Source organism: Mauremys mutica, chromosome 8 (genome assembly GCF_020497125.1).
Source record: "Mauremys mutica isolate MM-2020 ecotype Southern chromosome 8, ASM2049712v1, whole genome shotgun sequence".
In the NCBI taxonomy this organism is placed as follows: domain Eukaryota; kingdom Metazoa; phylum Chordata; order Testudines; family Geoemydidae; genus Mauremys; species Mauremys mutica.
The window spans coordinates 100,369,389-100,386,702 of record NC_059079.1 but is presented as its reverse complement, the minus strand read 5'-3'; the positions used below and the strand labels follow the sequence as shown (position 1 = coordinate 100,386,702).

At 43.8% G+C, this 17,314-nt stretch overlaps 1 protein-coding gene across 1 annotated transcript in view; it reads right to left on the bottom strand.

Moving 5' to 3' along the window:
• Nucleotides 1-16,930, bottom strand: part of TGFBI (transforming growth factor beta induced) — a 35,443-nt gene extending 18,513 nt beyond the window's left edge. The window contains exons 1-3 of the mRNA XM_045028392.1: nt 16,758-16,930; nt 11,694-11,792; nt 518-582 (exon numbers count right to left, since the gene is read on the bottom strand). Coding sequence (XP_044884327.1) covers nt 518-582; nt 11,694-11,792; nt 16,758-16,879 — 286 coding nt within the window. The 5' untranslated portion in view covers nt 16,880-16,930. The remainder of the gene's footprint in view (nt 1-517; nt 583-11,693; nt 11,793-16,757) is intronic.
• Between the last annotated feature and the right edge of the window lie 384 nt (nt 16,931-17,314).

Sequence of the window (17,314 nt, the reverse complement as noted above, 5' to 3'; positions counted from 1 at the left end):
ATTGCAACCCCCACAGTAGCAAAAGGATTGGGTAGGGAATGATTGAAAGACAATGACAAAGCAAACTTTTTTACTGTATCCAGGGATTTTTCCCACCTTTTTTGAGGTCACTAAACTGTATCTTCTAATCAAATATATTTTGCTAAATTCATACTCACTAAAACAATAAGCATGCTCTGGAAAAACGGTGTGTTACAGTAGATAGTTTTATATTAAATTTCCAGTCGAGTTATATTACCCATTGGCATGAGTATTTTTTTTTAAACAGCCAAACCATCTTAACTTAGAATAATTGCGTTTAATAGTTTTAAGTGGATAGAACATTATTGTCAAAACTTTACATGTACTGGAGCTGATGTGCCCCATAACTTAGTGCTCCGCTTGGTGGGTTCGCCCTTCCATGGAGGAGAGTACAAAAATCACACACAATGCCCAAGAATCAAATTCACTTTGAACAACTGTCTATGCTAGAGCTGTAGAATTATAAAGCATCTATAGAAATAGAACACATTTTTACCAGCTGGGCAGCCTTTTTCTCCAGGCACCTTTTCATATCCAGGGCAGCACTCGTAGCTGATCACTCTGTAATAGGACACAGACACCGCAGATAAGACAAACCATTTTTCAATCCATGCCGCTTCTACTCAGGCAGCCCAAGATCATCATGGAGGGACAATGGCTGTTCTCTACATTTGACTACACTTCCTATGTAGGTTTGGCATAAAGCAAATCCTTCCTGGCTAAATAACTAGCTATTCTTTGGGCGGGTCTACCCTTAAAATACTGCACCAGTGCAGCTCACTGATGAGGTTGGGCCATTGTAGCGCTTAAATGAAGCTGCTCCTACTCTGAGGAGAGAGCTTCTCCCGTCAGCGTGAGAGGCGGTAGCTATATTGACGGGAGAAGCTCTCCTGCTGACATAGTGCTGTCTACGCCGGGGGTAGGTTGGTATAACTACGTGGCTCAGGGGGGTGGATTTTTCCAATATAAATCTATAGTGTAGACCTGACCATTCTCTCTTTCAGGATTGCAAGCTTCTATCTCGGCATAAAGCAAACAACATTTCCCTTGAGGGTTTGTTCACTATATATCCAAATAGAGGGCTGAAAACAATCTTATAATGCCAGTTGGTGACTGATTCGTAACTACCAACACAACAAGATGAAGATTTTAATTTTATTTATTTAAAATACAAATAAGGTGACTTGTCTAAAAACAGTCTGGAACTCAAAAGTCACACTGATTCATTTAAAAAAAGTAAAGTGTGTAGGATGCAAATCATACTTATACTGTATACTGACCCCTAAAAGAAATCTATGAGTGACAGTGGATGGCAATTTAGACATGAGTTTTCAAAGAGATATAGCAATAAAAGAGGCCTGCCTAAATTTGTGTTTCCTTGAAGCGTGTTTCCTTGGCTGTGTTTCCTTGAAGCGTGCTACAGAGCACAAGTGCAATTCAATGGTATTTGCAAGAAAATGCAGATAGAGATTCAGTCTTAATATTCAGCACATCCATGCTGACAGTGCACCCAGACTTTTTAAGTGCTGGTCACATCAGTTTGTCCCCAAGAGAGGAGTGACAAACTATACTGCTGAATCCATTTCACCTAATCATCTAATTAGCCAAGTGCACTCTATTCCCAAAGGAGAATTCTAACCAAGTAGACAATTGGTGAAACACAAAAATAGAGGTGGGAAGCCATTTTTTTTTCCTGGCTTAAGGCAGGTCAACATGTCTAATAACAGAGGTAAGCAGTTTGTCTGGTTGGAACCAAGTAATTATATTTCACTTGACCAGACCTGGATTTGGTCTATCCCAGTCTACTAGCCAACTGGATTTTGCTTAGTCTGCAACACAGCAGGTGCATGTCCACAGGTTGGAAGCACATGCATTCACACCGGATACTCCATCTGGTCTCCCTGCCAGCTCCACCACTGGGCTCCCCTGGCCCACACCAGGGAACTGAAATTGACAAAATTCCTTCTCTGAATTGCTCATTGATAAGAAGTCTCATCAGTTTCAATAGTCATAACAATGGAATTACTAAGGGAAAAAGAAAGGATGGTAAACAGGCATTGATTGATCTTTTGCTTACACCTTAATAGCCAGTTGTTCCCCTCATATTCATTAAGGCCAAAGGGTTCATTGTGTATTTAATTTACTGTGAAGGGGAGTCAGTGCCCCCTAATACAAACAGATCACACCTCTATAGCCCTTACCTATTCACCTCCCCTCCTCCTCTAGCAAGTCCTTCACTCCTTACTCATGCAATCCCATAAAATTCATCACTGTGCAGTATACATGACACCTCATTTTAGAGCAAAATATCACATCCTAAACCACCGCCTAGTGAATAGCACAATGGCGGTTGATACATGCAATGACAACTACTGTAGAGAGATGTTTGTAGACGATAATTTAGAAGACACTCCCTCATAAGGGGCAATATTATGAACATAGAATTTGGAGATGTACCCTGAAGGCAGGGATTGAGAACACCGCACAGGCTGCATGCAGCAGTTCACCAGAGACGCTTGACAGTTTGTTTTATTAAAGTTTTATTCCTTTCCCATTCACTGGGGGGTCATTAAATAACAAACCCCAAGATAGTTACAACTATACTACACTAGGGCACCAAAAGCCTACAGACAGGATTCAAGTATGGTCTCCATGCAATGTTGCTTCCTCACAGGAGGTGCAACCCAGGGGCGGCTCTAGCAATTTCGCCGCCCCAAGCACGGCAGCATGCTGCGGGGGGTGCTCTGGGGGGTCGCCGGTCCCACGGCTCCGGTGGACCTCCTGCAGACATGCCTGTGGAGGGTCCGCTGGTCCCACGGCTCCGGTGGAGCATCCGCAGGCACGCCTGCGGGAGGTCCACCGGAGCCGCCTGCCGCCCTCCCGGCGAAGCACCCCCCGCGGCATGCCGCCCCCAGCATGCGCTTGGCGTGCTGGGGCCTGGAGCCAGCCCTGGTGCAACCATATGTTCTAGAACTAGGAATAATTGTTCAGACAGTGTTTCTCTTCTATAAAACCAAGAACTGAATTCTGTGGGTGGGGAGGAAATGTATAAATTGATTGACACTGTACATTAATATTATGACACGTCTGAGGCAGAAGAAAACCCCTTTTATTAAATTTTAGTAGTTTTAATTACTTTGTTTGGCTTGGAGTTACAATGTCTCTTAAACAATGTCTGGAGCACTCAGTAACAGTCCCTTGTGTCTACTTGGTAAGGAATGAAGCGGCAAGCGCCAGTTTACTTTGGCACATTAAAACAAGCTATTCTGATATCTCCTGGGTTTGTAAACCACATTTAATCACTGCTTGGAGAACAGGCTGCAATTCTATCAGGTTTCCCTTAAAGCAGCCTCATGTTTTCTTTCAGCCCTGTTGTCAGACCAAGTCTTCCCTTTAGAAAAGCTATTAGCTCATTTACACCCAAAGCTTTGCAACTTTATTAATTGCTAGAGCAGATTAGTTAACCAACTGCAGTTATTTATGATGAGTGGGAAGGGAGTCTGCAATATCTCACACACAGACATAAGGGGCCAGAAAAATCATTGGAAGTGGCAAACTTACATCTACAGCAGCTGTGTAAATTACTGCGATTTGTGAACTAGTCACCAATAGTAATTAGTAAGTCCCAAAGATTTATAGCGAGGACTGAACCACTGATTGATTACAGAACTGTCGATTTAATTTAACCACCATCCACTTATTCCCCGCCTGGTCTGTTATAACAAAACAACCCACCAGATCCTCACGTGTTGTCAATCAATGTAGTTGCTTTGACTTACAGCAATTTACATCAACTGAGGAACTCGCCCATTGCATGTGCCACTTTATAGTTTAAGAAATAAGTGCAGGCAGAAGCGTTTTCAGATCTGTCCCTCTTATGAAAATACATGTCTATATTAATAGGGGGGAAAATCAACAGTTTATTTTTCTCTGAGGTTTGTTTTACTGGTCACCTTTACAGCTGTTAGAGGGGGACAAAACAATTTGATCTTAGTGTCACCATAGTGAAGAACAGCAGACACTCCTCTTACAAGTACCCTTTCCCCCTCTGCAGAATTTCAGTGTACAATTGGATTGGAGGCAGGTCTAACATCCCACCCCCCAAGAGCTGACTTTCAGGGAGCTGGGTTAAAAAAAAGAAAGCAAAACCCAAAGCCCTCAGATATTTGCCATCATTTGAACACTGTTAAAAAAAAACCCAACAAAAACAGTGAAAATGCCTTGAATTTAAACAGAATTCCTCTGGGTAATTAGGAGTCAGTAAGTGAAACAAATACCTGCACTTCTGTGACAGCAGCAAATAACTGTGTCATGGTTTCCTAACAAAATTACAAAGCAAATCCAGACTGATTGTCTAGACGTTATATATGCCACGTGGGAAAGAATTTGCCTAAAGCAATCCCTTCCTTTGACGACTTGGGATCTTAACACCCTGTTGGTCCATTTTTCTCAGCTCTCCTACTTTCCATGTTCATTAGTAACACACGCTTTTGCCTCTCTGCTTTCCCACCCCTGTAACTCTGATTTCCCTTTTTCCACCAAAGGCACTAACTCAAGTCTAGACAGTTCTTCAGTTCAGAACCATAATCAAAGGCAGGGAGCTGATTAAACAGAAATCATTCCAAAGCTCAGCATAACTAATTCTTGAGCTCTGATGTAGTCGTTAAAAGGTTCATTTACAGATTGACTGGAGATTAATGAGCTATGACTAACAGAGCAGGAAGCTGCTGATACGCATCACAGAATGTGGTGTAAACTCATTCCAGGGTAACACCACTGGAGGCTGCCCCCAGCGATGGAAAGACTGCTGAGGATGGTGAAGTTATATCAGCATGTAAAGGCTGGAGCCTCTTTCCCACAAAGGAGAGGACCACTGTGCCCCTCAACAGAGGGAGATGCTAACTGGAATGCGGTAATGGCTTTAGTGCCAGCTCCTATAGCACCACTGCCTGCCTTTGCCCTGAGTGAATCTCTCCTCCTTGCAGTCACAGGAAGGTGTCACTTACCAGACCTATGTGCCTGGACCAGCCACCCTGTGCACCAAAGATGTCCATTGTCCTCCCACCTGGCTGTCTATCTCCCGACTCCTTTTCTGCACTACCTCATTTTCCATTTCAAAAAAAAAAAAAAAAAAAGGTTTATCCTAACGTGATTCTCATCTCTTTCTCTCTCTTCTCTCTCTCCCTCCCTTCCTGTTGCCTGCAGCCATCCTTTCTTGTGTCTGGCCTATGTAGAGGGTCAGCTCGTCCAGGCAAGTGTCATCCTTTTTTCACTTCTGTAAGGCACCATGCAAAAGTTACAGCTGTGTAAAATATTGAACTTTAAAATTGTTGCTGTTACAACATCCCTGGGGAGGCAGGATTGGGACATCAGCAGCCAATAAGAAGACATCAAATACTTTCACTGGCCAATGGAACTGGTGACAGACTAGAGCATGATATCGATGTCCAACCACCAGGGACAGAGTTTTGATCGTCTGTTGCAGAGTGGCCAGCTCCATATCAACTGGAAAAGAAAAAAATGCTGTACATTCCCCCTCTCCAACACGGAATTTGCTGTAGCCATATCGGTCTATCTAGGTCTTTATATGGTGTTCATATCTGTGGTAGCTATGCCGTGACGACCTCTCAGTTGGATTTCCGCAATACCTTCTTAGATGCTTCAGTCAGTACAGAAGGTGGGCTGTTCAAAGGTGTAGGATGTAGCACTTCTTCTCCAGAGCCTCCTCTAACTTCCTGTTAGTTTCTGGGGACAATCCAACATGTTGATTTTCATCCATAAAAGCCCTAAATGGTTGAAATACTGGCTATCTGAGCAACTGCCTCTAGACCACATGGGGAGTTCAACTGGGGTAAATCATCATTGTAGCAGTTGAGATCAACTAGTGGGCCCTGGCTTTAAATAGCTAGGTGCTGCAAGTGTAACGCCAACAGACCCAGCTCGTCAGCAGGTAGGATCGAACCAGGGACCTCTGAAGCTTAGTGCATGAGCCTCTACCGCATGAGCTAAGAGCCAACTGCCTCTTAGCTAAGGCTGTAGAGCAGACTCACTAATCTCTCTCTAAGGGCTGGTCTACACTGGAGTCGGGGGGTGTCGATGTAAGATACGCAACTTCAGCTACAAGAATAGCGTAGCTGAAGTCAACGTATCTTATTTCGACTTTCCTCCCGTCCTCATGGTGCAGGATCGGCAGCCGCGGCTCCCCCGTAGACTCCGCTTCCGCCTCTCACTCTGGTGGAGTTCCGGAGTCAACGGGGAGCATGGCGGGGATCGATTTATCGCATCCAGACGAGACGCAATAAATCGATCCCCAATAGATTGATTGCTACCCGCTGATCCGGCAGGTAATGTGGACATACCTTAAGTGGTCTCGGTGCCACTAGGTGGGACAGAACATCACACCCAGGAGGTGTGTGGGTTACACAAGCAAGGAAGGTATTATTAGGAGGAAGATTCTGGCTGTGAAATTGGCTCTGTCCATCAGAGCCAGATTCTGTGCTTCAGGGCCTGGAATAAGACTCATCTGCCTCCTCCAGCTTTTGCCTTTGGGGTGAGGAGTGGAGATAGCAGGGAGGGCATGGAGCTGTTCAGGGGAGGGAGTCCGCTTCTTAATGAGATCTTCAGTCTAAATCTTTGTGCCTCTGCTTGGAGCTTGCCACATAAGCACATTTTAAAAGGCAGTACAGAACTGTGGGTTCAATCCAGCCCTGGAGTAACACTACTGACCTCAGTGGTGTTCCCCCAGGGATGAATTAGACCCAGTGATCTTTGGTCTTTTGTGGCTGGACCTGAAAATAACTTTACACCCTCCTGGGCTGTTCACAAAAAAATCATGCTCTGCCTACGCACACCACTGATGAGTGCTTAGAGGGTAAGGGCTTCCCAAAACCTCCCTGCTGCTCAACACAATGAGGCCATTTGCTTCCACCTCAGCTCAGCTGCATTTTCAAATGCCTGGGCAATCTCCCAGCTAGGACCTGCTAACTCACTTAAGTCAGCCATGTTCTCCCACAGTCAGTTGCGACCCAGGTAGAGCAAATACTTGATGAAACTACTCCTAGTCAGGGATAGGGTTTTAACCCATTCAGTGTCATACACTGGATGGGATCTGCATCACTCCTAACCCTGCTAGAGGTCTATCATGGAGTAAAAGGTCACACTGGCATGATGCCACTGGGAATGAAACTATGGTATGTCAGGCAGGCAAGGACAAAGACTGCAGTATATCACAGTACACAACAAAAGGAGAGACATTGGCTAAGAGTGAAAAAAAGTGCCAATGCAGCAGTTGTTAGTAGCTGTACTGTTAATGTCAAGGCAGATGAAACTGCAGAAAGTTAAGTGTGAAACAAGGGGTTTTAGCGATATTTCTAGCAAATGGAAGGTTCCAAATACAGGACCAAATTCTGCCCTCTGTACATAGTCCCATATGAGCCTGTATGAGTGTTTATAGTCAGTGTAAGCATTCAGTTCAGTTATACGGCTACACGTTGCATAGTTTACAACAAAAATCATGAAATACACTTCACAACTTACAGAACAAGCTGGTGCTATGCGACTTGACAGCACTTGAATCTGCCAAATACAGTACAGGTTTATGATGTCTGATCGTTGGTTACAGATCATTACATCTCAGCAAGGCTGGTGCCAGCTATGCAGGTTAAATAAGCAACCCCGTCAGAACGCCCTTCTACAAAGAGCGTTTGTCATACGTTCTGTAATACCGTCTGACCACAATTTCCTGCCCTCCCAGTCAAGTAGTTTCAAGTAAAATCTTTATAGTTATTAAATCAGATGTTAGTTTCCAAAGGGTCCGCTGTAAAATTCAATATGCAGTAAAACTTACACGGAACTTCCCCATTTTTATTAGTCATTGTTTCACACTGTTGTGTTCTTCGGGTCCAAAATGAAAATTTAAGTGCATTTTTCAAGGTAATAAAAATAAGCTCAAGCATACATTACCAAATAAAGATCCATTTATAATAATTTTCTGTAATTAAACTCGTATGTTTTGTTTCATAACGAGAACCAGAACCAGAGACTTGTTCTTTTCCTGAGCTGGAGAAATCATGTCAGCCAAAAGAAGAATGTTAAATCAGCATGGGAACAAGGGAAAGCATTAAGGGGCAGCTTCATACGATCAATGAGTTTTGAAAGATTTAAAAAGCGAAGTTATCTAGGCGCTCTCTCTTTGTTCTTAACAGAAAAGTATAGAGTTTAATTATGTCCATGATTCAAAAAGCATAAGGCTCTAATAGCGCTGCCATTGGCTTTAGGAAAATATAAATAGATAAATAAAATACCCCTTTGCCTTTGGATTAACTACATAACCAAAAGCAGAAAATTGCTTAATTGCCAACACAAAGACCTTGCTCATTAAGTCAAAGTAATATCAGATATCTTGCCCAGTGTCTTATCCCACATCATCTCATTTCTTCCAAACACCACAACTCAATTCTTTAGCAAAGAGTAGAACACCAAAGAAGCAGACAAGATGGTTGGAGTCACATTTGATACATCTGTGGAAATGTCCATTATTCATCAGATACAGTATATTGCATATATGCTCAAGTATTCTACAGCAATGGTCCAAAACAATATGAACTAAGGATGAAAGCCTGCAAAAATTTACTACCAGGCAGGTGCTTACTACCATAAGTAGTCTGTTGATATCTAGGAGACAACCCACAGTAGCATTTGCATGAGTGGACCCTAACATAGTACTACTGCTGTGTTTTAAACCATCAAGGTAGAATAATGTGATTTCTAAAATGAAGGAGGGGCAACATACATATATCAAAAAGAGATTTTAGGCCAGATTTTTTAAAACCTGGATTCCCCTTTTGTGCCTGCAATGATGTGCAGGAATAATGTAGATTGTTCAGGGATGTAACTACTCCACCAGACCACGTGTAAATGCTAAGTCTACCCACTGGGAATTGCAGCTTCAAAAATACATACAGGTTGTAAATGTTAAAAAGGAAGCTTGGCTAGAAAAACGAGCCACTCATCTCTTAATGCCCGAGATCACAAACAAGTTGCATAGAAATCAAAGATAAACTAATATTACTCAGCATTTAAGTTAATAAGAGCCATTTAATATGGCCTTAAAATACACACAGCATTTTTCCTGTCCAGTTGCTGTAGCATTCGCAAAGATGTTTGTGTGTGTGTGGGGGGGGGGAGAGATGAATGGACTGTCAGGGTAATCCTTTGAAGATGGATTTTGCCACTCTGCAAGAGAGCCAGGCGTAACTCTTTAAATAGGCTCACTGAAATTAGTGGAACAGCTCGTGAATTCAGGTATTACTGAATGCAAGCAAGGGTGGCAGAATCAGGTCCTTTTATTGCATTCCACAGGACCTAAGCAAGTAAACCTGCTGATCCTACTGGGAGTGGAAGTTACTATTGCTTCAGGGCTATAACAACTTGTCTACCTGTCTCATTCTGACGACAATCTCCTCTCTGCTTCACATGGAGGATCTTGACACTGCTTTCTCCAGGAAACATGGTCTTCCACTGACATCTCTCGTAAGTACATGCTTGGCAAGATAGGTACAGGGATCTTATTTCAATGTTTGGTAAAAATCCAAGCACCTAATGCAATTTGCCTACAGCATGAGGCCTACTTCCCTGATACACTCCCAGCTGGCTCCAGTACTGCAGCTTTAATCAGAAACGTTTGCTGGAGACACTTCCCTGTGGAGGTCACATCTACTATGTGGAAAAAAGGGGAAGGGAAATCAACATAAGTATTTCCTTTTAAATGTATAATTCTATATCTCCTAATTATGGGCCAGATCAGACTTGCCCCCCTGCCCTCCAGCCCACGCATCAAGGGGTCTCAGCCACTTCTGCAAAGCTGGTGGAACAGTCTCCATTCATCCAGCATCCACAGCGAGGGTGGGAAGAAGGGAGGAGATGGGATGGGTCAGTGGAGGAGTAAGCAAGCCGGGGGATGGGCTCTTAGCCTCCTATGGACCAATATAGTCTTTCTCCAGTTTTAATGAGTTACAGCACCTCCAAGTAAAGACTAAGGAATCCACTCCTTTAGATTAATCAAATGGAAATATGCTGAAAGTCCAGAAACTGTGCTAAGTGGCGATTTCTGGTTTTCCTACCTCTTAACTATACAATTAACACAGGGAACCAAACTGAGGCTCAGTACATCCAGTTCAGCCATTCTACTGTTTTCTTTAGAAGCCAACTTAAACTCCATTTTGTCCGTTCTGGTAGACACTGTGAAAGATCTCTCCGTTTGCTGTTTAGCAAAGAAAGAGCTTATTTCATCTGAACTTGAGACGGTTAACACATCCCAAAAGACTTGGTTCCATACTGGACTGGGCAGTAAAATATTTTCCCAGCTGTTCTCACAAACATCTGGGTGATTTGATGTCGGTTCTCTTGATTAAATGATTTTCTACACAAGCTCAGTCAAGTAGAAATTGCTAATCCTTTCAATTCAACTCTTGCTTTTTTTTTTTTAATTTGCATAGAAACCTTTAACATTGGTCCTAGAAAACACATAACTAGCTCATATAAAACCCTCCAACTGGCATCTGTGTCTCAGAAGCTTGTGAAGCTATCTCAGACCCAAATGATGATTTTGGGGGCTTGCATGACCTTGCAAAGGCTTGTGCCTCTTGGAAGAGACAGACAGACTTCATCTCAAGTTCAGCAGCAAGCATGGCATACACATTATTAATTATGTGACGACTGCACCTTTCAAAAGAAAGTGCTGAAGCTAGTTCCATAGATTACTTTATGCAACGGCTACTTGAAAATAAATATTTGCAGGTCTGGGCACAGAACTGATCTGAAAGCCTAATTCATTTTTCCTGAAAGAGTCATCGCAAAACTATTGTTTTAATCTGACCGCACCCTCTCACTTTGTTTTTTCTCCTTCACCCCAAAAAATCTACATATGTAGATGCATTTTATATTGTTCCCAATATCCATCAGCTCTGAGGTCTAGATCTGGGAGATGAATAGTTAGGTACCAGATAACACCTGTACATACTTCGTTACAGCACTAAGAGCTCTGTAAGTGCAGAAAAACACCCCCCAATTTATAATAAATAATTGGGCTTTGGATATATACAGCCCTTTCCATCCTTAACATACCAAAGTGCTTGAGAATCATCATCAAAATTTGACAGATGGGCAATCACGAGACAGATTTATTTGGAAATGAATGCTGAAGACTCAACATATAATGCATACGGAATAAGAAGGCTCCCCATGTTTTTATTCACCAAGAGTGAAATTAACACATCACTGCCAAGGATATGACACTACTTAAATCCCATTTAAGGCCTCAGCACAAGTGGTCCTTACCTGTGCAATGATTTCTCAACTCTTGAGAGTCTAGCAGCAGTTTGTCTGACCAGTCATTCCAATTAGCACATGATAAGATGGCTGATAAGTATGAGTGCCTTCCCCCAAAATGCACTGTTTAAAAATCAGTTAAGGTGCCGACAATAGCATTTAATTGAACTGACCTGAAGTACATATCAACAAGAAGCCCTACATTGTAATCTCATGTCCAGCATGTTTAATAACAGCTGTTCCTTTTTCATAAAAAACACTTCGTTTTGAGCCAAAAAAAGCCTGATGTGTGTATCCAGACTGAAGCTTTTTAGTGAGATTTCTAGATACTCTCAAGTACTTACGTTGATTTTCCACAGACTTTTCTCTGGTACCACTGTTTGCAGTTTGTGTAGTATTTCCTGTTTGTTCCAAGAAGCTTCTGTACAGCACACACATTGGGGCTATAGATAAAGAAAGACAGAAGAGATACTGTAAGTTTCTCCCTCATTCAGACCTATAACATTAAGAGACCCCATTGACAGTAGGTCTGAAAGCAGCACTTCGATTTTTATGAAGAAGGAATATTTTATAGCTGCAATTTACCTTTCTAAGAGATCAGACTGCATAATGACTACTATAAATTAAACCGAGAAAGCGTTCTCCCTTCATCAAGCCAGGATTTTTCTTCCCTAAATGCAAAAACCTGACCTTTTCCATCCCCTCAACAATAAAAAAATTACAGCTAAAATTACAGTTGCATCGGGGGTTCCACTATGGACACCAACTCACAAAGGAAAATAAGCTCCGGATAAAGACTTGATAGAGTAGATAACAGGATGAAGATATTTAAATAAATGTAACAAAAACCCCACTATTTTTAATTAAAAATATCAGGATCCTTAGCTAAAGATTAGACTAGAACTATTTTGTACATGAAATGAGAATTGTTGCATTACTAATAGTTAACGTGTGCTACTGTTTCAACCCAGTAACTTTTTCATAGATTAAATGATGGATTAATACGAGCACATTGTTAGTATCCATCCGTTATCCTGCAAGGGGCCCGAGCACTCCGGCAGCAATCCTGAAAATCACTTAAGCATGTGCTTAACTTTAAGCACATGACTAATCCCACAGAAGTCAATGGCTCAGGGCCAAAGTGCTCAGCATCTGACGGAATCAAGCACATTCCAAAAAGCGTCCCTGCTAACTGATGAATAGGGTCCATATCTAGGTCTGTACATTAAGCTATGCTGATTTCAGGAGTAGCAGGATATGGACAAAAGGATGGTAAATGCTGGCAGTACAGTTTGTTGCCTTTAGGGATGGGATGTCTCCCGCACAAACTTCTGCCCCAGGTCCTGATACCGAGACATGGTGAACACCCACAACTCAGAGCTAAATTAACAGGAGCTGTGGAAGCTCAGCACCATGCAGGGTGTCAAGCTCTGAATGTAGCTTGGCTCCAATACATTGTTTGCTTTCCTCAATCAGTTCCCAACAATTCCAGCAGCGGGTTACTAACGGCCTACTCCTGCAGAGCACTGACTGCCAGCGCTTTCCCCAAGAGGTGCTCTGCACCTTACAGGAATCAGCTGAGCTGTAATTCACTGAGCCATAAACCTGCCGGGCAGGGGGGAGAAACCAATCACAGTGGTCTCCTGTTATACAAATAAACACAGGAGATTTTGTGGTGCAGTATGGATTCGTCCTCATCCACCTGTGTGCTTCATGTTCTCACTGTTGCACAAAAGCTCAGTTCTCCAGTGGCTGGTCTCCCAGCCATTAGTATGAATTAGCGAGGTTCTACTATAGGCTTGCTAAATCCACTGCTGGTCTCAGTGGGAGTTTGGCTTCTCTTCAGAAAGTCTTTGTTAATCTCGCTGCAGCTTTCATCTATAGAGACAGAGCCCAGCCTTGCTAGGTGCCGGGCACTTTTGCCACCCATTGAAGACAATGGAACTTGAGGGCTCTCAGTGCCTCACAGTATTGAGCTCACACTCACAGTTTCCGTAATTTCTGCCATTTCCAGTTAAAAACAATGCATTTCTGCTTGAAAGCATTCATTGCATTTTACGTGCAAAATGTGGCATGCAAGGGAAAAAATTAAAGACAACTAAAAATAAATCAGACTGCCGGCTCTTCAGTTGGTGTAGCCAGGCCTAGCCTCATTGACTTCAGTGTAGCTACGCCAACAGACACCAGTGAAGGATCCTGCCCCAAAAGTACAACCCACAGACCTTCCTGCACCTTCTGACTCAGCCTCTCTTGACTACTCTCACACTGCAGTGAGCAAGTCTGGTTACTAATACATGCCAGCCAAAGAGCTCCTAGATTTCAGTGTCCATTTGATTGGACAACCCCTCCAGGATTCATCCTTTATGTGTCTGGCTACTTCAGAACTAGCTTAATCGTGTCTTCTGCATCCTTTGGAATGGTCTCCTACTTGTTAAGAGACTGATGAAGAAATACTTTGTACTGTACTGTTTTCATATTAACCAATTACCTTTTTTAAAGCTAAAATACTGAAGCTACATGCTGCTGCTGTTCAGGTTTTGATTTATCAGTACAATGCCATGCAGGTTCAACTCAAGCCCCACTAAAGAAAAAAAAATACTGCTGTGTTTTCAGTGATTCCCATCATAAAGCTGGAGTAGATGCAGTGCATATTATACTGTTCTGCCCAGTTTAGATTTAAATGAATCTGTCAGTACTCTACACTGTCTACCCTTACTTCAGCTGTGCAACAATTTACAGTGAAACAAGTTGACATATATAAATTGTTTCCTTTCGTCGATCACGTGCTGCTCGCCAGTCGGTCCTTAACTGATATCCTTGGAGTAGGGACTGTCCTTGAAAGTTTGGAAACAGCCTAGTACATAGTGGATGCTTTCGAAAATAATATGCAGCTCGATCACCATGATTTACCTACCTGCCTTCAATGGAGTAAGTCACTGCCTATTTTACATAATACTTTTCCCAAGCAAATATTTCTATGTTGGTGTTACTTTACCTTCTGCAATTAACTGCAACCCCACTCACAGATCTGCTCCCGTTCACTTTTTTTAAAATGTGCATAAATTGTCACTTATTTCTATAGCTCCAGATTCTGTCTCCCTTACTCCTGTTGAGGAGTATCTCCCTATGCAATGAGTACTATTGGCTTCAATAGAACTACTCCCGGAGTAAGGTGATACAACATGAGTAAGGGTAACAGAATCTGGCCCTTTTAAGTTGTCTGCTAATGATACATGAATGTACTTTACGGCCAAGAATCCTTTGGTTGTTTCTCTATTGCTACATGTTTGACACAGCCATACGTTGGCATCCAAATACTTAGTTTGCTCCTACTTGATGCTGATAAAACTGAACTGTTTTTATAAAGCTCTGTCCCTCAGAAAGGGACTTGTGGGCCAAATTCTGCTTTCAGTTATGCAGGATTTCATAGAATATCAGGGTTGGAAGGGACCTCAGGAGGTCATCTAGTCCTACCTCCTGCTCAAAGCAGGACCAATCCCCAACTATTTTTTTGGCCCCAGATCCCTAAATAGCTCCCTCAAGGATTGAACTCACAACCCTGGGTTTAATAGATTAATGCTCAAACCACTGAGCTATCCCTAGCCCTAGCCCCACTTACATCAGGGTAACTGACAGCAGCATGTTATTCACTTCATCCATAAACACTCACTTCTTGTTCTCCCCTGGAGATGCCCACCTTTTCATGTTCTCTGTATGTATATATATCTCCTCACTATATGTTCATTCTATGCATCCGATGAAGTGGGCTGTAGCCCACGAAAGCTTATACTCAAATAAATTTGTTAGTCTCTAAGGTGCCACAAGTACTCCTGTTCTTTCTACTTCTATTGCTTGTACTGGCAACGTTCTCCTCTGTCTCCATGAATGAAGACTCATAGGAGAAATACAACTAAAGAACGGATTACTTTTGTCAAGAATGCTTTCAAGATCTATTGAAAAGGTTTGCAAGAAACACGACAGTTGATTAGAGGAAAAAAAATCTGTCTGACACTACTGCAGAATATGTAAAAATAAAATTAAACCAAAATTAGACATGGAGAACTTCAACTCTGCAGATCAACAAAATGTAAGACAAATTAAAACATCATGCGAACACTCCATGTAAAATTCACTGCAAACACCTTCTCTTTCTCATGCTTTGTCTAGATCCTCTAGTCCTGATTTTACATGATGTTAAGTGTGGATAACATTCTTGGTGGTCTGCAGGCACAAATCTAAAAGATTGTCCCTGCCCCAAGGAGCGAGTAGTCTAGCATCAGAACTGTGCCAAAGACTTTATAGACAAGAACTGACAATAAAGTCCCAGCCACGAAGGGCCATTCTAAACAGAAATTATTTTATGAGTGATACATAAATATAACAACGTAAACTGGTCTAAAATGACCCATGCAATACCAAGGCACCAAAGGGAAAAATAAGTCATGCATACAATCTGTTGTTATTTTGTGACACAATCTCACTACTGTTTATATTTAAATACACAGTATCATATTATTAGTTTTGCAAGCATTTGTTCAGCATAACAGCATCCATGTAACTTTACTTGTATGCAAGTACCTTTCCTCTTAGCAGCTCAGGATGCCTTACAACCATTAATAAAGCTACTGAAACCCCTCTGAGATATATTAGGTGGAAAATAGAGGCAGCTTACACACTTTGGAATGTCTGATTTCCCATTAAAATGTTATGGTCAATATTTTTCAACAAATTATTTTCTACTTTTGGGGCACAGACAGATTAAACTTGTCCATAGGTGACAACAGTACATCCTGCAGTATTTAAGTGGTTAACGCTACTGGAGATGAGCTGACTTTTGGTATCTCTACCATTATTCCAGGTTGTAGCTGATGTGTTCATCCTACCGCACTCTAAGTTTCAAAAGGTGTGTGTGTACACCCACAGGAAATGTTATGTATGGGTGTGCACCCACTCACTTGAGAGTCCTGATTGATTACAGGCAGCATCGCCTTCCAGTAGATTTCATTGTATATGTCTAAGTCTGATTGTACCAATACAAATGATCAAACGGACTAAGCAGCATCTACCCCCGTACTTGCAAACACAGGGGGATAAATAAGCCTTGGCCCCTTCACTGTCCCAAGCGGGTCGTTTCCCTTAGAGTCGCGCTGTCTTGCGGCTAGTCCTGTCTCAGGGACAGGGGCAACTAACCGCACCTGGGACGGAGGCTGCCCGGCCATGCAGGGATGGATCATTGAGCACTGGCCTCCAGCCCACCCATCTACCGCCTGGCGGAGCCTGGCGCCCCGGGACTCCCCAGCGCCCGCCACTTCCCGTCCCCCCCGCTCGGGGCCGGCAGAGGAGCGAAGCGCGGGGCTCCCGCAGCCCGGGCTGCAGACGCGCGTCCCCCGGCCCGGGGCCCGCCTTACCCGTGCTGCCGGCCGCGCAGCCGGCTGTGGTGCAGGACCTGCTGGTAGGGGCTCCTGGCCGCCCCGCACAGGGTGAGCCCCAGCGCCCAGGCCAGCGCCAGCAGCAGCACGCCGCGCTCCATGGCGCGCCGCGGGGACGGGACGGGACGGGACGGGACCGGGCGGCACCGAGCGGGCGGGGAAGTGAGAGCCCGGCGGGGCGGCCAGCCGCGCTTATATACGGGACCGAGCAGGGGGCGGGGCCGGGCCAGGCCATGGGCTCGCGCTGGCCCCGGGCCGGGGAGCGCAGCTCCCACCCCCAGCCCCGCCGCGGCCAGAGGGAGCGTGTGTGGGGGGAGCTACTCTGGGAGAGCCCCGGGCTGCGGCCTCTGGCAGCCCATTGAAACCGGAGCGGGAGCGGGAGCGTGCACACAGCAGCCAGCGAGGAGGGAGTCCTGCTGCCCCAAGCCAGCGCAGAGCGGGGAACGCTGATCTAGTCCGTCTCCCTCCCTTCAGCCCCTGCCCTGCCCTGCCCTCTCCCTCTTGATCGGCTCCTCCAGCCCACGTTCCCCCAAGCT